The 21,774-nt window shown below is 38.2% G+C and overlaps 1 protein-coding gene across 3 annotated transcripts in view; it reads left to right on the top strand.

Annotated features, from left to right (window-relative positions):
* Positions 1-21,375, top strand: part of p2rx2 (purinergic receptor P2X, ligand-gated ion channel, 2) — a 36,661-nt gene extending 15,286 nt beyond the window's left edge. Inside the window, exons 7-13 of one of the 3 annotated variants that reach the window (XM_052032012.1) lie at positions 1,247-1,385; positions 3,549-3,658; positions 6,604-6,694; positions 12,985-13,050; positions 14,960-15,037; positions 18,405-18,531; positions 20,718-21,375. In XM_052032012.1, coding sequence (XP_051887972.1) covers positions 1,247-1,385; positions 3,549-3,658; positions 6,604-6,694; positions 12,985-13,050; positions 14,960-15,037; positions 18,405-18,497 — 577 coding nt within the window. In that variant the 3' untranslated portion in view covers positions 18,498-18,531; positions 20,718-21,375. Of the gene's footprint in view, positions 1-1,243; positions 1,386-3,548; positions 3,659-6,603; positions 6,695-12,984; positions 13,051-14,959; positions 15,038-18,404; positions 18,532-20,717 lie in introns of all 3 variants that reach the window. The other 2 variants (XM_052032011.1, XM_052032013.1) reach the window with 2 other exon arrangements.
* The last annotated feature ends 399 nt before the right edge of the window (positions 21,376-21,774 follow it).

Genomic DNA, 21,774 nt, shown 5'->3' with positions numbered 1-21,774 from the left:
CCATCAGACTCAAGGACAGCTTCTACCCCACTGTTATCAGAGTCTTGAACAGACCTTTCATCTGCTAAAAGATGAACTCTTGATCTCCCAATTTACCTCATTGTTGCCCTTTCACTTCAGTAGTCTACCTGCACTGCATTTTCCTTTTTACTACCTTGATGTAATTATGTATGGAATGATATGTCTGGGTGGCATGCAAAACAAAAGGTTTTCACTTTGTATCTTGACATGTGACAATAATAAACCAATCCAATAAACCAATCCAATCGTGCTGTTTTCATACCGTGGCAGGGGCAAACATTTGAGAGATTGACATGGAATTGCTGGAAAGATGGGAATGTATTTGGAGGTGACAATGCATTGAATAACTTAATGGGAAAAGTGATTGGAATCAGGCTTGTAGTTTACAACCTGAGGAATCAAAATAGATTTTTGAGGGATGTGTATGATAAAGGATATTTTCATAAGAAGGGGATCTGTGAAAAGGGAATACCCACAATGTAATATGGGTGCCAAAGAGAAGCTGCTTGATTTGTGTTTTAAGGAAATGAGACTCAAAGGATGTAGGTCATCTGTCCTTATTCCCAATCCTTAAGGGAACCTCTCCATATCCCCGATCTTTCGGTGAAGGTCTCTGAGTCTCTGATCCTTCAGTAGGTCTCCTCCAGTGTCACTAATTGTACAGTGATCTCTCCCTCTATATGTCTAGTGAGTATTTTCACCTCCCTGATTCTACAGTGAGTTGCTCCCCCTCCCGTCCTCCCTCTCTTTTTCTCTTTTTTTATTACTTTTTTTGGTTTCTCCTTGCTGCCGATCTGTCAATGAGTGTCGCCTTCAGACACTGCTGGCAAAGGTGGCTACTCATAACTCCATTAGAGCAAGCTGACATTTCAGATTGTAGTGGCATCACATCCAACATATCAAAAATACAATGGTGTAGATAAAAAGAATATCATTATGTCAACTGCAGTTAATTAATCAGATTCTGTTTAACAATTTGTTCCTATCTCAATAATGTACTAAGCCCCAGGTTTAAGGAGAGGAATTGCTGAGATTTTGTTGGTTTCTTGTTATTGGCCGTACAGAGCAAGGACAACAATGTTAGACATGAAAGGATGTTGAATTTCTTTTGATTTATTGAGTAATTTACAATACTATCCGGCTGGTTGATCATGAGCAGTGCTGAATTTCTAATTCTATCGTAATACATATTCTTTTCTCTTTCTTACATTTTTATTCCCAGAAGAAATATTCAGAAAAAGGCAGACCCAGGTTACTTGAGACACTGCATGTTTGATGAGGACACCAACCTCTACTGTCCTATTTTCCCACTTGGCTTCATTATTGAGAAAGCTGGAGACACTTTTGAGAACCTCAGCAAAAAGGTACAACAATTTATGTAAACTCTTGTCTCAACTCATATCAAAATGCCAGGGAAGGTGGTAGAAGCAGTTATGATAGCAATGTTCAAGAGGCATTTCGACAGTCATGTGAACGGAGGGGTGTAGACGTGTGCAGGCAGATGGGATTAGTTAGATTGGCACTGTGGTCGGCACAGACACGGTGGCCAGAAGGACCTGTTCCTGTGCTGTTCTAATCCATGTAAGTGTAATTTCTCTTGATAATTTCTCATGTGTTACCACTGAAACTTAGCAGAACCCACTAGTTACATGGCAGTGTATTTCAATAATATTTTTGTGAGTCTTAAAAAGAAAAACAAAAGAACTAACAGAGTGAATGTTAACTTGAGGAGCCGTGACTGTTTCTTTGTGGGCAAACTTCTTCTCATTTCTGTCCTTCTAGAAATGAATGGCAGAACTTTGACCACTTATAGCCTTTTTAACCTACATTACTTCTGGGTAATTTGTGTCACTATAGACAGATATCTTAGCTCTTCCTCTTTGGACACTTTCTATGTGACCTCCTCATTCATCTTAGACTTAAGTGAATTGAAATTCACTTGGCAACTATACATCATTCTCTAGTTGCTAATGTCTTCAATTGTCAGAAAGCTTTTAAGGGCAGCCCCATAAACTCCCGACCCAAAATGAAATACAAGCCAGAATTACAGAAAAGAGGTTTTTATTCCTCTCTCCAATAAATCCAACTTCCATTCATTTGACCTCAGTGGTGTCCAGTCTCACCATATAAGCGCTCATGCCATTAGGGTAAGTGTGTAAGCATGGATTGAAGATTGGTTATGGTATCAAAGACTGAAGGTCAGAATAAATGTTTTTTCAGACTGGAAGGATTTAATTATTGCAGTGCTCCAAGGATGAGTTCTTGGCCCTCAATTATTTACAATTGATGTTAATGACCTGGGGGAGGAGGCAGAGGGTAAGGTAGCCAAGTTTGTTGATGACGTGAAAATAGGTGGGAGGGCATGTTGTGATGAGGGTATTTGGACTTTGGAACTAGATATTAATAGGTTGAGTGATAGGGCAAAAACTTGGCAAATGCAGTTTAATATGGGAAAGAGTCAAGTCATGCACTTCAGTAAGAGAAATCTTGGGTAGACTATCGTCTATATGGAGAAAAACTGCAGACGAGCAAAGTACATCCAGGTGTTCTCGTGCACAAATTGCAAAAAGTCAGCAGGCAGGTGCAGCAAGTGGTGAGGGAGGCAAATGACATCTTGGCCTTTGTTATCAGAGGATCGGAGGTTAGAAATAGGGAAGTATTGTTACTATTGTGCAGGGTGTTGGTGAAGCCACACCTGGAATACTGTGCCCAGTTCTGGTCCCCTTATTTAAGAAAGGATATAGGAGCGTTGGTGGTGATCACCCCTCATTTTTCTTTGGAGTGTAGAAGAATGAGGGGTCATCTTATTGAAACACATAAGATCCTTAGGGGGGCAGTGGGAGATTCTCAAACAAGGAGACATAATGACAAGATTAGAAGGTGGTCATTTAAAATTGAGGTGTGTAGAAATTTCTTCTTGCAGAGAGTGATGAATCTCTGGAATTCACAAAGGATTGTGGAGGCTATATCATTGGGTGTATTTAAAGAAGTAGATAAATTTGCAAATGTTCAGAAATTGAGGGCACAGAAGAGATGATGAGGCCTGGGGCAGTTCAGCCATTATCATATTGAATGGTGGGGCAGGTTTGAGAGATTGAGTGGCCTACTCCTGCTTCTATTTTCTTATGTTCTTACACTCATCCAGTCCATTGAAGTTAGAGTTTATCTCGGAAAATTGTTTTTGTGGGTGTGTGGGAATGAGAGAATGGGTTTGTTTGTTTGTGTGTGTGTGTTTGTGTGAGAGAGCGAGGGAGAAAGTGAGAGAGAGAGTCAGTGTTTCACAGGGAGACATAATGGAGACATTATCAGCTTTATGAAAAGAACCTGAACAAGAGAACATAAAGCAACCAGTGGTTAGCTCATACAAAGCTAATGTTTAAGTATTTTCAGTCCTCCAGACAAGCAGTATGAATCATATGTATCATGGGTTACCCAACCATCAAAATTAAATGGGAGAACTATACTTTGTTTTCAGTGATGCAATAATTCCACTTGTCCTTTTACCTGTTTGTTTCTGTACACTGCAGGGAGGAGTTCTGGGAGTAATTATAAACTGGAAATGTGACCTGGATAAGGCAGCTTCAGAATGTAACCCTCAATATTCCTTTAGAAGACTTGATTCAGGATATAACTTCAGGTCAGTTCATCCTTGGTTTTCAGGCGTTTGCTCTAATGTGTGTAAATTTGCATTGTGTTGCTACATAAGATTTAAGCTGTAGATCAAATGAATAGCATTTAGCAAAGCCAAGCTAGATGGACCAGTGTGTGGAACGAAGGTGAGGACATTACTAAGGCGGAACTAAATTGAAGCAACAGATTAAAGTAAATTGGGATGCAGCGGTTAGTTGACACCAAGCTTGTGTCTAAAATACCTCTGACATGTAACAACAGTATGTAAGATAATGAACTTAGAACTTAAGGAGAGAGGAGTAACATTTCAAAAGAGTAGGTATGTAAAGATTTGTTTTTTTAAACCCATTACTGACTTAGACAATTTACAATTCACAGCACTTAATATTCTGAAGGTGAGCAAATGGCTTCATTGCTACAAGCTTTGATAGTTAGGGTGGGGAACAGTGCCATAACCTCAGGTTGATAAGAATAACGTGCTCCATAAGTGGAAAATTCTGCAAAGCTCACAAAGTTAGGTAGCATCTAAGAGACTGGACGGTGGTGGTGATGTTTCAGGTTAATAACTGGAAGAATTGAAAGGTGTTACAGAAGAAGTTTTAAAAGAGGAACAGAGCCAGGAAAAGGGGACTAAAGGAGAGAGAAAAAAGAGAGAACATAAGTGCAAGGAGATGATAACTGGATGGTGGCACAAAAAAAAGCAATAATTAGAAATGTTACACAAGCAGAGGACACAAGGATGGATAAAAGGTTACAGCAGGAGAACAGATAAGAAGTTGGCAAACAAGAGAAGACACCTGTGACACAGAATAAAGTTGGCTAATCACTAAGGATTCACTAGCCATATGTCCGTTTGTACCTGAAGTACAACTGCACAAGGTCAACCCTCCACCCAACACTTCCTATCACCCCACTGTTGTCAGTAAGGATGGTACGTTCATCCTACAATAATAGTGCCTGAAAAACTAATAGAAGCTGCTAAGGGATGAGACTGTTGGGGAAGAGATTTGATAATTGATAAATCTGCCTATGTGTGCCTAAAATTGCACTTGCTTTAAAAATGCAGTCCCCTCAGCCTCCAGATTTGTATATTAACCAATGCAAACTGCCCAGAACCTCAGCAACTGAGCAACATCTTAAAATGTATTTGCTATATTTAAAAAAAACTACTTTGTTTAAAAACTCCCTGCTATACATTCAAATTTGGCAAATTTAATTTAGGCAACTGAAAATGGGTTTGCCACAAAAGGTAAGCATTTTAAATCGGTGTCAATTCAGTAACTGTGAGGAACCCAATTGTAAATTATTGGAAATTATTTTTAAAGAATGTAGAAATATATTTTTTGGTTAATCTGATGTACAGTACACAGTTATTTAGAATCAAGTTTCACAAGGTTTTTAATGATGTTCTTTTAGATATACTAAGTATTCTTGGGTCCAGAGTCCTAGCTTTAAATTTTAGAGCTTTCCTGCAAGCAATCATAATTGGTAGAAACTCCAAAATACAATTAATTCATCCTGGGGTAGGGCCAGTTTTATAGCCCGCAACCAGGGTAATAATTTAAAGTTTCCATGATTTTTTGCAATAGGTTTAAACTTCATGGAATGTAATTTCCAATTTTTCAATAAGATACTGGGAGTTCAGTGTTTTCCATTCCTAGACCAATGCACCCCTGGCCAGTTTCCAACATTTGCCCTTCTGGACATTTGTCAAGGTCACTTTATGTCCTAACTTGCACTGCTTTGTACACCTAACACACCTGTTATTGTTGGCTCCCATTTAAGCAACACTTTCATTTTAAAATGTTTTTCTTTTTTTCAAATAGTGGCTTGAACCTTCCTATCTGTCTAATCTTCTCTGTGTAAAACTCCCTAGAATTTCTCCCATCCTGCAATTGTGTCTTCTTAAGCTGCCCAATTTTATCCATTCATGCCTGTGTCAACATGCCTGGTAATTTGCCCTAATTTTTTCTTGGTAATTTCTTGTGAAATACTTATCTGCATTTAAAGTACTTTGTGTTGAGTGATAGTGACTATTGAATTTGCCTTCAGCACTATTTTCAGGCAGTCAATTTCAGATCATCAGAAGATGCATAAGCAAATTTCTCATCTACCATTCTGGTTCATTGAGGCATTATCCTATATTTATGTGCTCTGGTTACTGACCTTTCAGCTGGTGAAAACTGCTTCTCTCTATGTAGTCAAAACCTCACAGTAATGTCAAAAACTTTTATTAACTCTCACCTTACTCTTCTTTGCTACAAATAGACAATATGAGTTGCTGAAATCTATGACTTGCAATTTTCTTCATGTAACATGAATACGATTGTAAGGAAATCTTCCGTGGACCCTGTGTAATGCTGTGACATCTTTCCTAAAGTGACACTATGGATACTATGAGGATGTTTCCCCTCACTGGGGAAATACTGAACTGAGGGGCTTAGTCTCAATAAAAGGTTACTCAATTAAGAATGAGAATTGCAGGAATTTTTTCTGTAGATTTAAATCTTTGGAATCCTCTAACCTACAGTGCTGAAGGTGTCAAGTCACTATATATATTCAAGGCTAAATTGGTAGATATTTTGGAGAATAGGGAAATCAAGGGTTATGAGGATCAGACAAGTAGAGTGGTTACCTTGGTCAGAGTAGCCATGATTTTTTTGGAATTGTAGAGTGAGCGAGTGAACTTATAAACAACTCCTTTTCCAATTGATTATACTCCTGTGTATGTATGATATTCAGAATTGAATGCAACCCAGCAATTTATTTTCAGTTGTCCATTTATTTCTGAATTTATAGCAATCACTTAAAATTTGTACAACTACATCTTCAAAAATTATACAACATATTGTTACCAATGAGGTTTATCAAGCACGGGTGTGACATTCAAGCAAAGCTCTGCCACCAAAATAAACTCTCTTTTCCTCTTGCAATTTTCCATCTGACTGATAGGAAAACAAAGTACTTCATGGAGAACGGTACTGAATATAGGACACTAACAAAAATATTTGGGATAAGAATTGACATTATCGTTCACGGTGAGGTAAAATCAATTTTATATTTGGAAGTATTGTTGAATAACATAACTGCTTAATGATTGGTTAACCTCTGCAGAAAGAAGGTTGCACTGATACTCAGAAAATGTATTCTATTTTTCTGTAAGTAATTCTGGCTTAAGGTTAGTGCGTCCAAAAATCCCATTGATGCTTCTCTCCATTTCAACATCATTACTGTATCCAGACATAATGCGGCAAATGGGATTGGTGTGGATGGGTACAAGGGTCAGCATCAATGTGGTGGGCCAAAGGGTCTGTTTCTGGGCTTTACGACTTTATGATCTCAAATATTCCTTTGTCCCACTAGCCTGTACAATTACATCTCTATCTATATTCTCCCTTTTCCTGTCTAAAGTTCTTAGGTGTATCTGTGCCTTCCAACTTGCTGTCCATCTTTCCCCAGATTCCATGTTCCAATGTCAAGTTTTCAACTAGTAATGAGTTGAGAAGAACGAGAGGTGATCTCATTGAAACACATAACTTCTTATGGGTCTTGAGAGTGCAGATGCAGGGATGATGCTTTCCCCTGGCTGGGATCACCAGGACCAGGTTCAGTTTCAAAATAAGGGGCTGACTGTTCAGGATTGAAATGTGGTTTCTTAACCCAGAGGGAAATGAATCTTTGAAATTCTCTATTCAGGAGGACTGTGGCAGCTTTCTCACTGAATTCTTCAAGATTGAAATCAATAGTTTTTGGATATTAAGGGAATCAAATAATATGGGGTTAGTGCAGGAAAGTGGTGCTGAGGTAAAAGATTGGCTCTGATCTTATTGAATGGTGTAGAGGGCATTTCTGTTTCATTTCTTTTGTTCTTACTCATGACAAATGGGCATGTGCTACAGCTTTGTGCTTCATGAACTCCTCAACTTTCTTGCTTTTGATATGTTTAACTAGATTCTACAGAAGATCATGGCCATAGTAAATAATGGATTCTTGATCTAATTAATCATCTTTTCACTGGTAGGTTCAGATACCGAACACCATAAATAAAAGTCAAACAATGAACGGTGATTTGGACTTTCGGATATGAATGCAATAGAAGTATGTTTAAGAGAGATATTCAGACTGTTGCAATATGGACTATTATTGTGGCCAGTAGTATGTATTGGCTGTTCCTGAAATAACAAAAAAGTTATTTCCTAATATTGTGGAAACATCACAGTTCGGCTGCATTCTTATTTTAGGGTTACTCTATTTAAAATGAAATAATACTAAAATACTTGATTTTTCTTTAATTCACTATTAAAACTTCAAGTATCTGCCACCAGCTTTCTTTCCTAATAAGAAGCATTTTCCTGAAAAGGAAGCCGATTTCCTTGGCATCTGTCAAACATACAATATCTGGTATAAACTCATCAGGGTTTATTGATGGTCACCTTTCGTTAACTACCTTTAAAGAAAGTTTCCGTTGAAAATCCTACATTGCATTACTTCAGATTCCTTACTTACGCAATTTAAGGCAATTACATCGCAACTGTCGTGACCTTCGGGCCTCACAAAATGTTTCACAGCAATTAAATACTTCTGATGTCACTGTTGTAAGTTAGAAAATAAGCATGACTTGGCACTGCAGTTTACAGTGTGTTTAATCATCAGTAATGTCCTCTTCTGCTTTTTCTACCTGCTTCTGCTTTAATTTCTTGCCTTGTGTAGTTTGCTCAAATATGCAGACAGTAATCAAAATTTAGTCAACCTCTGAGCCGGCTCCACATTTTTCATTTAACTTATCCTATACACAATTTTTGTTTTGGGAAAACAATCTGGGGCTCCTACACTGACAATGCATACTGAATTATTTATGCCACCACTGTCAGCTGCTGGTTTTCACTGGTTAAACTGTAGGAATACTTTTTGCAAACATATGGCAGTCCCTTGGCTCTGCTAACCAGCAATTTAGTTAAGTGCCCCTGGACTATATGCAATCTGTTGGGTACATTAATTTCTCAGTTGCTTAATTTTTCAAGAAAATGTAACTCAAAAATCCCTGGGGAATTGTTTGTCTGCAAAAGTATCCCAACAATTCTGGATGCTACAGTTGTTGGATCTCTGTAATTTGTATTTTTGTAGATATTGTACAAACCTCAGACCCAGTGTTAAATCATTTCAATACTCCACTGTTTGCAAAGAATGCTGAGAGCTCCTATTATGTAGTTGCCTCACCCACATATTTCCCTTTGTGTGTTGGCAAATACCATCTATAGGCCCCTTGCTACATGAGATGTCCAGAAAATAACTTGTGATATTGTCACACTAATTCCAGCAGCAGTTTTTAGGAATGCTTTACAATTTTCCTTATTCATATATAGTTTAATTTCATTGAAGTGCAAGTCTAGATTTAGGAAGAGGTCACACACCCATCAAATTTACTCCTCTAGGGTCACTGATTCTCTAATACAGTTAGAGGCAGGTGAAGTCTCTCTCTCAAACTCTTCAGCAAAATGTCCTGGCTATCAGTGTAATGTAATGAATATTGTTCATTAGGATCTTGCATTCCAATATTCTAATATTTGCAATGAAGGAGTGGATAAATCATTTAGTAAATTATCACAACATCTATATTAAAGCATTCAATCATTTTCACAACTACTGTATATTTTGATTCAGTACCTTTTTTGAAAAAGTTTGTCATCACCATAACTAACTCCTGTCAGTTGATGAAAACAAAAAAATACAAGGGATGGGAGTAGGAGGAGGCCATTCAGCCCCTCAAGTCTGCTCCACCATTTATCAAGATCATGGCTGATCTTCTATTGCAACATCCCTTTTGTCCTATCCCCACATCCCTTAATTTCTCTAACATTCAGAAATCTATTGGGCTCTGTTTTGAATCCAATCAATGGCTGAGGCTCCACAGCACGTTAGAATAGAGAATGCCAAAGATTCATCACTCATCAACTCTATCCAAAAAATTTCACCTCATCTCACTTCTAAATGCACCTCCTTATTTGAGAATTTGACCTCTGGATGTAGACACCTCAGCCAGGGAAGCATCCCTGCTGCATCCACCCTGTAAAGTCATCTCAGGATTCTGTATCTTTCAATGCTGTCAAAACTCTAGAGGATAAAGTTCTAGCTTCTCAATCTCTGATGGACAGAAACCAGTCTGGTGAACCTTTGCTGCATTCTACAGCAAGTATATCCTTAGGAAAGGAGACCAAAATAGTACACAGTGCTCCAGGTTTGGTCCCACTAAGGTGCTATATTATTGTAGTGAAACTACTCAAATCCTCATGCAATAAAGACTAAGCTGCCATTTGCCTTCCTAATCGCTTGCTGGATCTGCATGTTAACTTTCAGTGACCCATGTACGAGGACACCCAAGTACGTTTGAATATTAACGTTTCCCAAGCTCTCACATTTTTGTTTCTTCTACAGGTAGATAACCTCATTTTTTCACACTGTAATCTATTTGCCATTAAAACAGAAAATATTAGAAACCCTCAGCAGGTCAGGCAGCATCTGTGGAAAGAGAAACATAGTTAAGGTTTCAGGTAGAAGACCCTTCTTCAGAGCTGGGAAAAAGAGAAAAAGGTTAATTTTAGGTTACAGAAGGTGGGAGTCAGGGGGTAGGGATGGATATGACATAGGACATAGGGAATATCTATGATAGATTGGGGTCAGGGTTGCTGTGGGGATGCATTCTTAATGAACAGTTTAGAGGTGGACAAAGAAGTGTGATGTGTTCCTAATAGCAGGTCAGGATGTGCTAATGGAGAGGGGAAAAAACTGAGCCAATATCACAGACAGACGACTTAGATCAAAAAATAGCCAGTTCTGATGCAGACAGAGAAAGCATCTTATGTTGGAGAATTAGTTATTCAAGCTTGAAAGGTGTAATGTACCCAGACACATGATGAGGTGCTGTTCCTCAAGTTTGTGTTGGGTTACATAATAACAGTGTAGGAGACCACAGATCAGAGTGGGATGGGGAATTAAAGTGGCTCCATTGCCACATTGTTGCCCACTCATTTATCTTGCCAATATCCCCTTAAAATTTCTTTGTTGTTCTGACTAGTCACCTTCCTGTTTAGTTTTGAGTCATTGATTTGGCATGTCTGACCTTCATTTGGAAACGTTTTGATTTCTAATCTTGCCATTCTAGTTTTATTTTATTATAATTCTGGGTAGACGACTTAAATTAATTTGGATGCACCCACATTATCTGTGTGGCAAAACATCTTAAAAGACTTGGATTACATCTCAACTCAGTTTTCTTCTCTTCCAGGGTGAATAAAATTACTTTAGCAAGAAAATCTATTTTACAGTCAATTGCTTGGAAGAAAATACTAGTGGGGATTAGAATGAACCAGCATTTTACAATGATATTTTGAGATGTTAGAGCTCTTATGTTTGACAGCAGTGTTATACTCCAAATCTGGCAGTTCTACAAGCTTCTACCTGTGAATGGAATCAGGTGAATGACTGGAAGCTGTTTTTCAGTCAGGAGTTTCCAACATTGTGTTGCCATTGACTTCAGTGAAACTAGCCAGCAGCGGGTGAGGTAGCCTGGGCTAAATACTAAGCTCTGCCTTGGTGTGTCAATGACCACTAAAGTAGTGGACTCAAAGTTTGCTGAAGCCTCTTTCCACACAAAGAGGCGGATTTTCTGCCTTTGCTGAAGTTGACAAGGTCAAAGTTATGCTCATTTTGAGAAGTGATTTATTTTCAGAATTTTTCACTGAACCTGGTTGCATAATCATCAAATGCAAAATCTGTCATGAACCAATGTAATCGAGCAGTGTTTAGGACTGTAACTTAAAAAAAAAAATGCTTTAAAATCATTCCTTGATACAGAGTGGTACTAAGACATAAATTATATATAGCAGAGAGTCACCTAGTTTGGACTAAACTTAGTATTTTTTGGCTTGACGTACAAGGATTCATTTGGCGCTTCATTTCTGGATGTGAAGAAGTTTATAAAGGTCTATAAAATCATGCCCTCTCATTAACAACTAAAAGTAACTAAGACTGCTTTTTTGGAGGTCCTGCGTTCATCAAGTGCTGTGCAGTTAACTCAAACTCCCACTGAAAACAAATGGGCTATCGTGGATGTCATAGAAACATTTAGAAATAATAGCACCATTGGCTCTCCAGTTAGTTACACAGCAACTTGGCTCCCCTCTTTAAAATAAAACAGGAAATATATCCAGTGCCAATAAGTATCTTTCACCCAACAATTACAACTTTAAACATAGAACATTGAACGGTACAGCATGGGAACAGGCCCTTTGGCCCATTTTGTCTGTGCTAACCATGATGCCAAATTAAACTAATCCCATCTGCCTGCACAGATCCATATCACTCCATTTCCTGCATTTTCATGTGTCTGTCAAAATGCCTGTTAAACACTATTGTGTCTGTAGTCTTTTTCTCTCTCTCAACTTGCACTGATATCTTTATTTTGTTGTGTAAGTTACATATAATTTATGTTAATTTAAGTATATGTTAATTTATGTTTGTCATATATATAAATGTAACGTGCTGCTGCTACAGGAAGCTAATTTTCATGGCATTTATACCATCTATGTATGCCTATGAAAATGAACTTGAACTTGAAGCTTCCACCCCCACCTCTGGCAGCATGTTCCGGGCACCTACCACTGTGGAAAACAAACTGTATGGTAAAACTTATGACATGTTATTAAACAGTATGTTATTAACAGTATGTTATTAATTGTGCATTAACTATTAATTAAAATACTATTTGTTTATTATGTTATTAACTTCAAATATTTAAATCAGTGTATTAATTAACTGATAATGTAAAGGAGTTTCCTGCACACCAGTGAGCTATTTACCACTTTCAGTGTGATCAGAATCCATTGCCCAGTCTAATGTGTTGTAGTATCTTACAAATCCTTATCAATAATAGAAAGTTATATGTTAACCTGTCTTTTAACAGAAACATTTAGAGTATCAAGTTCTTGAATTTCCATCTTCCTCCATGCAAGGGTGACCATTTTCAGTGGTCAAGGCAGTGAGAAACTTATGAACTTACACAGGAAAGGTACTTTGCAAAAGTACCATCTCTCTACTTTGAAGGAGATGCCAAGCAAAGCCCAAATATCCCTAGCAATATATCCAAGATCTGTATTAGAGAAGCAGCAACCTAGTGACCTCAGTTTCATATTTTAAAACTGCCATGGTGCCATCTTCAAAGTCAGAGGCTTTCTAATTAGTTTTTATCATTTTAATTTAAATGCAGTAAAAAGTGGAAATAACCAAGTGAATAATTAAAGTAAATAGGAAACTAAAGTACTTCACTTTCCATTTTAGGCAGGAAAGTTTAATATCATTCCAATGATTATTAATGTTGCTTCAGCCCTCACATCTATTGGGATTGTAAGTACCTTTGTTTATACATAACACTGATGAATCATGTGCGGTATTGCTTGAAGTCATAGTATGTACATTTTTACAATGTCAGGGGTTTCATCTTACAATGTGATGTATTGAGGTGGAACTGTTTAAATTGGTCTGGATTATTAAGCCTGTGAAGTAAATATCTTTATGTAAACTCATTCTTGGATGATGTAGTGTTCAATGCAAGGTAAGTTTGTAGATTAAAAGAAGATGGAGACGGTGTAGGGTAAGTAATATTCACTGAGAGGCTTAATTAGACTGATGGCTAGCTGGTAGTTGGGGGGGTGGGCAGAGGGGGGAAACTTTGGTTTGCTCCAGTTTGCATATCAGCATGTTCTAGACTTCTGTGCCTGTGCACTGCAAGGTGTAATCGGCAAGTCAGATGCCAGAGGATCTGATCTGCTGCTAGATCCCTGTACTCAGCACAAGAGTCTAGGGCAGCTCCTGATCACACTAGGCTCAAGGGCTGGATGAACCTCAATGCAGACTTCTCAGCTTGTGTATCTGGCATGGCCCCATTCTTTTCAAAGGGATCATAACCTTCATTATAATGGTAAGAGAAGCAAACTGTTCTCCTCCCCACCTTTTATATAATTTAATATTTATACTTAATTAAAGTTATGCATGTTATTAAATACACTTTGATCTAAAATATTTTTAAATGTTTAAATATCTTTCAACTGCTTCTAAATGTCTGCAAACCAGCAACAAGGTCGAATAGATGAACATGCAGCCAGAGAAATGGTGTAGGAGGGAGGGCTTTAAATGGCAGGGGAATTGGAGCCGTTTCTTGGGCGGGGTGGGGGTAGGATCTCTACAAGTCAGGTGAGCTGCACCTCAGTGGGAATGGGTCCAATGTCCTCATTGGGTGTTTTGCTTGGGCTTTTGTGGAAAGTGTAAAAGTAGCTTGGCTTTGGGATGGGAACCGGAGAGAAGAATCAGAAAGGAGGGAAGCTAGGCTGGAAATAGAAGAAAGGAGTTTAGGTAAAGGGGTATTTAGAAGGGCAAAGATAAAAGGAGAAGGCAATGAATCAGGACAACTGCAGGGTTAACAAAACCAGAGTGAGTCAGGGAAGGGCAGAGCTATCTTTGCTACCTCCACCCAAACTGATTCTACATTTTCAAGTTCTGAGCCAAGATCGTTCCTCACTACTGTTGGCCTTGTCCTTTATTTAACAGAGCTATCCCATTTCATTTTTTTATTGCCTAGCCTTCTGAAAATATCAAATACCCTCCTAATTTCCTAGTCTTGAACACTTTGTAAACACATCTGTTCTGGCTATGAGATCAGACCCATTTATTTATTCCTCCCGAGGCCAGTTGCTGCTTGAGAACCGCTCTGCATCATGGGCCGGCTGTGGCAGCAGGGCCTCTGGATTGCTGAGAATGTGCAGCAGTAAAAAAAAAAGGCATAACCACTAAGAGACAAAATGAATTAATATCTGGCCCAAAGAATGAAAAGATTCTGAGAAGACTTGAAAGATCAGATCTTGGTTTCTTACCCATACTTCTGCCAAGTGACGATGCTTCATGAAATGAGTGAATTTCATACCACTCACTTATAGGGTTCATGGTTTTTTTTTCTTATCTGATCTCCCTCCCACCAACTCTCACTGATGGTGCACGATATATTTTGGACCTTAAGGGGAGTAGATGGGCAAACTGAACTTGAGGTCACAGATCAGCCACACACACATTGAATGAAAGCAGACTCATAAGGCTTTATATCCTCCTCTTGCTCTATGCCTTATTTTCTTCCACATGATAAAAATAAAAGCTATTTTACAGGGTTTTCATCCATTAACCTGTGAACTACTACAATTTGCTTGGGACTTTCCAATATACATGTAAATATTTGGAGTAATTAATTTGTATTCCCTTCATTTAGGGGTCATTCCTGTGTGACTGGATTTTGCTGACCTTCATGAACAAGAATGATGTTTACAGTGAAAAGAAGTTTGAAGAGGTGAAAGATCAAATATACAAATTCCTATCTTCTGCTGTGTGTAATTAAAAATAGTGTTTGTGTTCCTCTAATCCAGGGACTCTGCAGTTTACTTGTCCACCTTTGCTTTGATCAGATGGCAGGAGGTGTTTGTGATGGAACTGACTTTAGCTGATCTGGGTTCACAGTTCAGAATTGATATTTTAGTGGCTAATGAATAACATTTAAATTTACCAATGAAACATGCTGCAGAAATGTCACTTTCCAGTTGAAAAATTAACTTGAACTTGTAGATGGGGTTTCTGTTCAACATAATGGCCTACAGCTATATTCAAATAACCAGGAAACTTCTGCCCGTGTTGGTTAATGTTCTTCCCTCAACCAATTGCAGATGTTGGAATCTGCAGCAACAAACAATCTGCTGGAGGAACTCAGTGGGTCAAACAGCAGCTGTGGGGGGGGAAAAGAATTGTTGATGTTTTGGGTCAAAATCCTGCATCAGGACAAAGAGTGGAGAGGGGAGATAGCTGGTATAAAGAGGAGAGTGGGAGTGGTGAGACAGGAGCCAGAGGTGATTGGTAGACCGAGGAGGGGTGAAGGATGATGGGCAGATTGAACCAGGTAGGGGAAGGACAGGGATAGAATTTGCAGACACAGGCAGGTGGATTATAGCTGGAGGCAGACAAGAAAAAAAAGGCAGATGGAGCCAGGGGGAGGGGTGGGTTCTGAAAGTGGAGATAGCTGGGAGGATATAAGCAGGAACACAAAGGATATCAGTGCCAGAATCTGATGAGTAAGGAATGTGATAATGGGAACCATCAGAGGAGATGTGAAGGGCATATGGAATCAGAACTCGATGGAGAGGGGAAGGGGGGACTGGTGGGTGAAATGTGTGGATAGTAAATGGATGGAACCAGGAAGAGGGGGATGAAAATGGGTGGTGGGAGGCTGGGGGTGTGTATGGGAAAGGGGAGAAAAATGGGAGGATTGGAAGAAGTGGGGATGGAGGGTAAATTCACTTGAGGTGAGGGTTACCTGAAATTGGAATGTGGGAGTGAGATTGGCAGCATGCCAAGTGCGTGAAGGCAAACATTACAAACAAAGGCATGATACAGGTCCTGATTGATATGTACTGTTGGGAGGTGAGTGATAAGGTTGTGGTGAAAAGAACAGTATATTTAAGGCTAGTGGTGTAACTGAGAGGATGTGAAGATGCATTGAAAAGATGCAGTTCACTGTGTGTTTTGTGTAGGGTGTTCTAGGGGCAGCCCTCAAGTGTTGCCACCCTTCCAGCGCCAACATAGCATACCCATAACCTGTTAACTGATCTTGAACCAATTGTATGAGGCTGCCGTACTTCATGTAGCACTTCTTTGGATTAGACGCCTCATATTGATTGGCTACGACTGGCTTTTGAATGCAAATATAGTTGGTCTCTATATTCACTGTGGATTGAGATTCCCATTCCATTTTCTAAATCCATGTTATGATTTCCAGTTCAATTTATGAAAACCTTGCTCTCTCTTCTATATTGTTCTCCAGTTCTAATAATTTCTCCAGAAATCAATGTCTACTTCTAGCCATGATTCCTGTCCCCTTCCCAATTAAGAGGATCAGACCAGCTCTAATGAATGCCGTTTACTCGAAACATTAACTGTTTCACTTTCCACAGGTGCTGCCTGGCCTGCTGAGTATTTTTAGCACTTTGTTTTTATCTCAGATTTCCAGTATTTGCAATTTTTTGATTTCTGAACTTTGCAAGTTACCTTTAATTGATACTATCAAACTATAATACTGGCCTGCTGCTGATGCACAGTTGGAGGCTGGCTACAGGTAGAAATTATTGGAAGGAAAAGGTGGTTATATATTTGAATGTTTATATTGCAATCAGTAGACACTGGTTATTGTACTTTGTATCTCTGTGCTCATTTTCAGACACCAAGTCCAATTTAGTCCCTAGAATATCCAGTGGTGAACCGCTCCTCAGTACTGCATACATGACAAGCTTGACTATATATTTGTAGAACTGTGGTCATCTTTCACTGTTCACTACACAATAAGATTTTTGATTTTGACCAAGATTTCAAGGAAGATACATAGTAGGCTAATAGCTTGCCAATGGGGAAAAAAAAAATCAGGAAATAAACTCCAAGTTTTGCTACAACCAGTTGCATAACAAGACTGAAGGTACTCTTGGCTTTATAAGATCTATGTGTCAGAGGAAAGAGAAAAAATGACCTATATTTTGAAATAGCACAAATATTTCAAAGCAAGAAATGGTAAAACTGCATGTAATCATTGTTGGTTCAGGTAACTACAATTTTTCACCATTATAAACTCTGTACAATCACAATTAATCACCTGGGGCAAGTCAGAAAATTTCTCCATCTCTCATAAGTAACCAAGCAAAGTTCTACACTATGTCTCCGTCTAGTACAGTCACCAATGGCTGGTTGTTTTACACAGGCACCACTTTCATATGAACTATAAAAGGCCACAGGGTACTTGATCATTTCTGTGTATATGCTTCTCTGTATAACTTTAAATCCTACTGTTAATTAGCCATGAAAAAATGGCTAGTTAACAGTAAAAAAAAAATTGGATTCAATTGCAAGATAGTTGTACAAAAGGAAGGAAATCTTCCAAGTAATTATACAGTACACTGGTGAGATACCACACGTTAAGTACCTGGAGTACTAAGTGCTGTTTATATCTCCATCCAAGGAAGAATATAATTCTGACAAAAGGTCTTTGACCTAAAGCTCTAGCTCAGTTTCTCTTTCCACAGATTCTACCTGACTGGTCGAGTGTTTCTAACATTTTCTGTTTTGATTTCAGATTTCCAGCATCTGCAGTTTTTGATTTTTGAAGAATATAGTTGCCTTGGAATTAGTGCAGCATTGATTCCCAAGTTTGATTCTTGGGATGTGTTTGTCCTATGAGAAGAGATTGAGTAAAACTAATTTATACTCACTGGAGTCTGGGAAATTCTGAGCTGATCTCATTGTTCTGAGACTGATTTACAGGGTGGATGCTGAGAGGCTGTTTCCTCAGGTTGGAGAATTTAAAACCAAAATATGGACAAAGAGGAATGTGTTTACCTAAAGGGTTGTAAACTATTGGAATTATTTGTCAAAGTTATGGAGAACTCATTGAATAAATAATGATGCCAATGTGTACACAGACATCTCCCTTTATTATTCAGCAATATGGGGATTTCAATGGCATACAATCTAAAGTTTGAACAATTTTGAAAATATGAAAATGAAAATCTCAAGTTACAAATAGAACTATTGTACCAAGATGTTCTTCTGCCTACACTTGGTGCAATGGTGCATTTGCATTTATTACTTAAGGATATTCATGAAACTTTTTAAAAACTTCACAGGTAATTAAGAAAGAAAATAAACTGTCACATAATGAATGTGGAACAGAACAGGAATTGGGACCAGTATCTCCACACAATTACAAACAATGTTGATTTAGATAACATTACCAACAGTGGTGTGTTGCAGGTAAGGTATATCAAAGTGGAATAATTCTTGGGTAATCACATCAAATCAAATAGATGGTATTGAATTTTCCAAGTTTTGTTTAAAGAGTAAAAGCTGTTTTCATGTTTTCTTCAGTCTTTGTATAGAATAGAGAGCCCTGTGTCCATTTACAGTATAAACCACCCACCTTTGTCTTGGACACTAACACATCAAGAAATCAAAGTTAAACAGGCCCTTCCCCAATTGTATGCTGATATTAGTAACAAATCTGGTAATTCAGCTATAATGGCCACTGTCATTTGGTCCAATATCTTGCAAGATATTTTTAGATATTCTGTAAAGTAACTGAATTTGGAAACTACAACTGTGAACTGTTTAATGTTGTTCTCGTGGCCAGAATGGCATTGTCTGAAGAACTTATCACTTTGGGCACTTGGTCAATAAATGCAGAAAACAGGCAAGAACAGAACAGCTGCATCAACGAACCTACCCCGCTAATCATTACCTCACAAGTTTTATAACTAGCCATTCCCTTTCTCCTTTTATGAGCCAATACATTACTCTGGATAATTCTCTCCAGCTCTATCAAGTGATCAAAAAAAACCCTGGTGATAAAATGGGACAAATACAATCTACAAAGACCCTTAATTCATTCTTTCCCAGTCAATAACTGATCCAGTTTCCTCTTGAATGAACACAACGAGACACCATCCATCACACCAGATGGCAACACATTTCAAAGTCACAATACTTCTGGAAAAGATCCACCTTACACCCATTCATTTCATACTCCTGCAAAGTTTAAACTCAGCTCTCCTGGTCCTACTCAATCTGCTAAACTGGAATGGTCTTTCAGCTCCAAGTCTACACATCTCTAAAGTAAATGATTATGGCCCTTAAGATGACATAGCTAAGTTTTGTTAAACTGGAAAACATTCACGCAGCTTTCCTCTAGACCTTTCAAAGGCCACTTTATCAGACTATGTAAGGGAACTAAAATTGATCACACATTCCTGATGTGGTCTACCTGTTTTCAAAGTGACGAGTGATGTCAGTTGACTTATAATGAATAATACTTCAAAAGCAACCCAGTATCTGTGGGGCATAGCATTTACACATTGGCCATAAACCTCTGTGCATTGTGCACAACAGAGAATTTCTTCCCTCTTAAGTTCTTTCATTATTGGTCCCTGCAAAGACACTCTAATGTGTATTTCTTTGTACCTTTTCAGTTCAGTTAGTACCCACACAATAGCTGAAGGCTAAGACAAAAATTTAAATAAATATCTGTAATTCAATACGTGTCAATGTATGACAAAGTGCATAGGTAGAGTGGACAGTGAGAACATTTTCATTATAATGGAGATGTCCAAGACTACAGGGCATAGATTTAAGGTAAGGAGTAAGAGGATAGAGGGCATCTGAGGATTTTCTTTTCCACCTGGGGGTGGCTGCAAACTGGAACACATGGTCTGAGAAGATGTTGGAGGCAGATACTGTCACAACATTTAAAAGAATATTTGGACAAGCACTTGAATCATCAGGGTGAAGACGGCTATGGACCAAGGGCTGGTAAATGTTGTTGTTCTAAATGGGTATTTGATGTTTAATATTGATATGGTCAGCCGAAGGGCTTAGTTCAGTGCTGTACAACTCCATTATGTTAATGACAAAGGAAAAAGTACAGATATTTTAAAGGTAATGAGAGTTTTGTTGATTTTAGGTTTAGTGTTCATGCAGGCTTTTACTCAATGAGTATACTCGAAGTTTTAATACGCCTCACAATGCTCTAAAGGATTCTTCGTGGATTATTACTTTTTAAAAAAAAGTATACATCCTTTGATTTTTTAATCATAAGAACTTGTTTTTGAACCTTGAAGTCCTCTTCAATAATATTGACAGAAGTTGGAGATTCCTCAGAAGGTTGTGGAATAAGAAAATTATTTTAGACAGTTTAGCTAACAATTAATGTACTGCAATTACAAAGTTTCTTGCTGCTAAGGGTCAGTGGGTAAATGTGAGTTAGTGAAGAAATAAATCAGAACAAGAATCATGCTTGGGATTGCACCGAATTAGTTGGTTTGGCAGTATGAAAGTTTCTATTAGCTTCAATTCTCTTAATTACTACCTGTTGAAACCTTTTTGAAAATATTGGCATCTATATGTTGGTTCAGAGCAACACTGAGCTTGTTTGTGACTCTTCTCAGGAGGAACCAGCCTAAAAGTCACCATGGGGGCTCACACATGAAACCAAGACACCAGATACCTGAAGCTCAGCATGAGCCTCAAGAAGAAAGAGTACAAGATTTCTTTCAGATGACTGATCCGGATTGTACATACCTTAACTTTTACAACATGTGTAATTTCAGTGTCTTGTCATTTTGCAAGCATCATATCTTTTTTTCCTCTTTGTACTTGACTTTCCTCTTTGTACTTGACTTTCCTCTTTTCTGATTATGTGATCCATTAATTGGCTTACCTAATCTTCTGCCACATTCTTCGTCTAATACAATCATGACAAAAGGCAGTAAAACTGTCCTCTTGAGGTAATGTAAACTGTGATATTATTCAGGGCTGTTTGGCTTCTGTGTCAAGTGACCATGAAGTCCTAATTATCACTCAGGAATTAGATTGTTGCAGGGTTCAGTTTAAGAATGGTAATGGGGAACAAACAAACCAGCAAGACACACTGGCAAGCTCTTTTAAAAACAGGCACAGGCATGATGGGATGGATTATTTCCTTTTACACTATAAAATTCTAAGTTAAAACAAGGTGAATGGCTTTTAGCTTTTACTTGAGTATGTGGTAAAGATATAATACATTTTCATATTGAAAATTAAAGATCAAGAATTAATTCAATGTAACACTTGGACTTTTTTTTTAAAAAAAACTCCTTTGGAAATAAGGACAGATTGTTTTCACTTCCTACCACCTCCAATGCAACCAAACCAAAGGCCACTCTTATTTACTTGTGCATCGCAACTGCAGCCCAGCCACACCTGCGTCAAAGGGAAGCACTCTGGCTTCAACAGATGACAACTTGTTGGAGATCAGCAACCTCACAGCATTCAAAATAATGCTATTAAATTAAGGAGATTTTGTCTTAAGATTTCAATTATATTTGACATTACAATATTATTTTACATTACCCATCTCCTCTACTTATAGAATAAATCACAGATCAATATTTTCAGGATTGAGCTGTCTGAAGAGAGAATCTCCATGACAGTTTTAATCTTATCGCATTTAATTCATTTACAGTG

The sequence above is a fragment of the Pristis pectinata genome, chromosome 17, assembly GCF_009764475.1.
Source record: "Pristis pectinata isolate sPriPec2 chromosome 17, sPriPec2.1.pri, whole genome shotgun sequence".
NCBI classification, from domain to species: domain Eukaryota; kingdom Metazoa; phylum Chordata; class Chondrichthyes; order Rhinopristiformes; family Pristidae; genus Pristis; species Pristis pectinata.
This window is presented reverse-complemented; position numbering and strand designations above follow the sequence as displayed.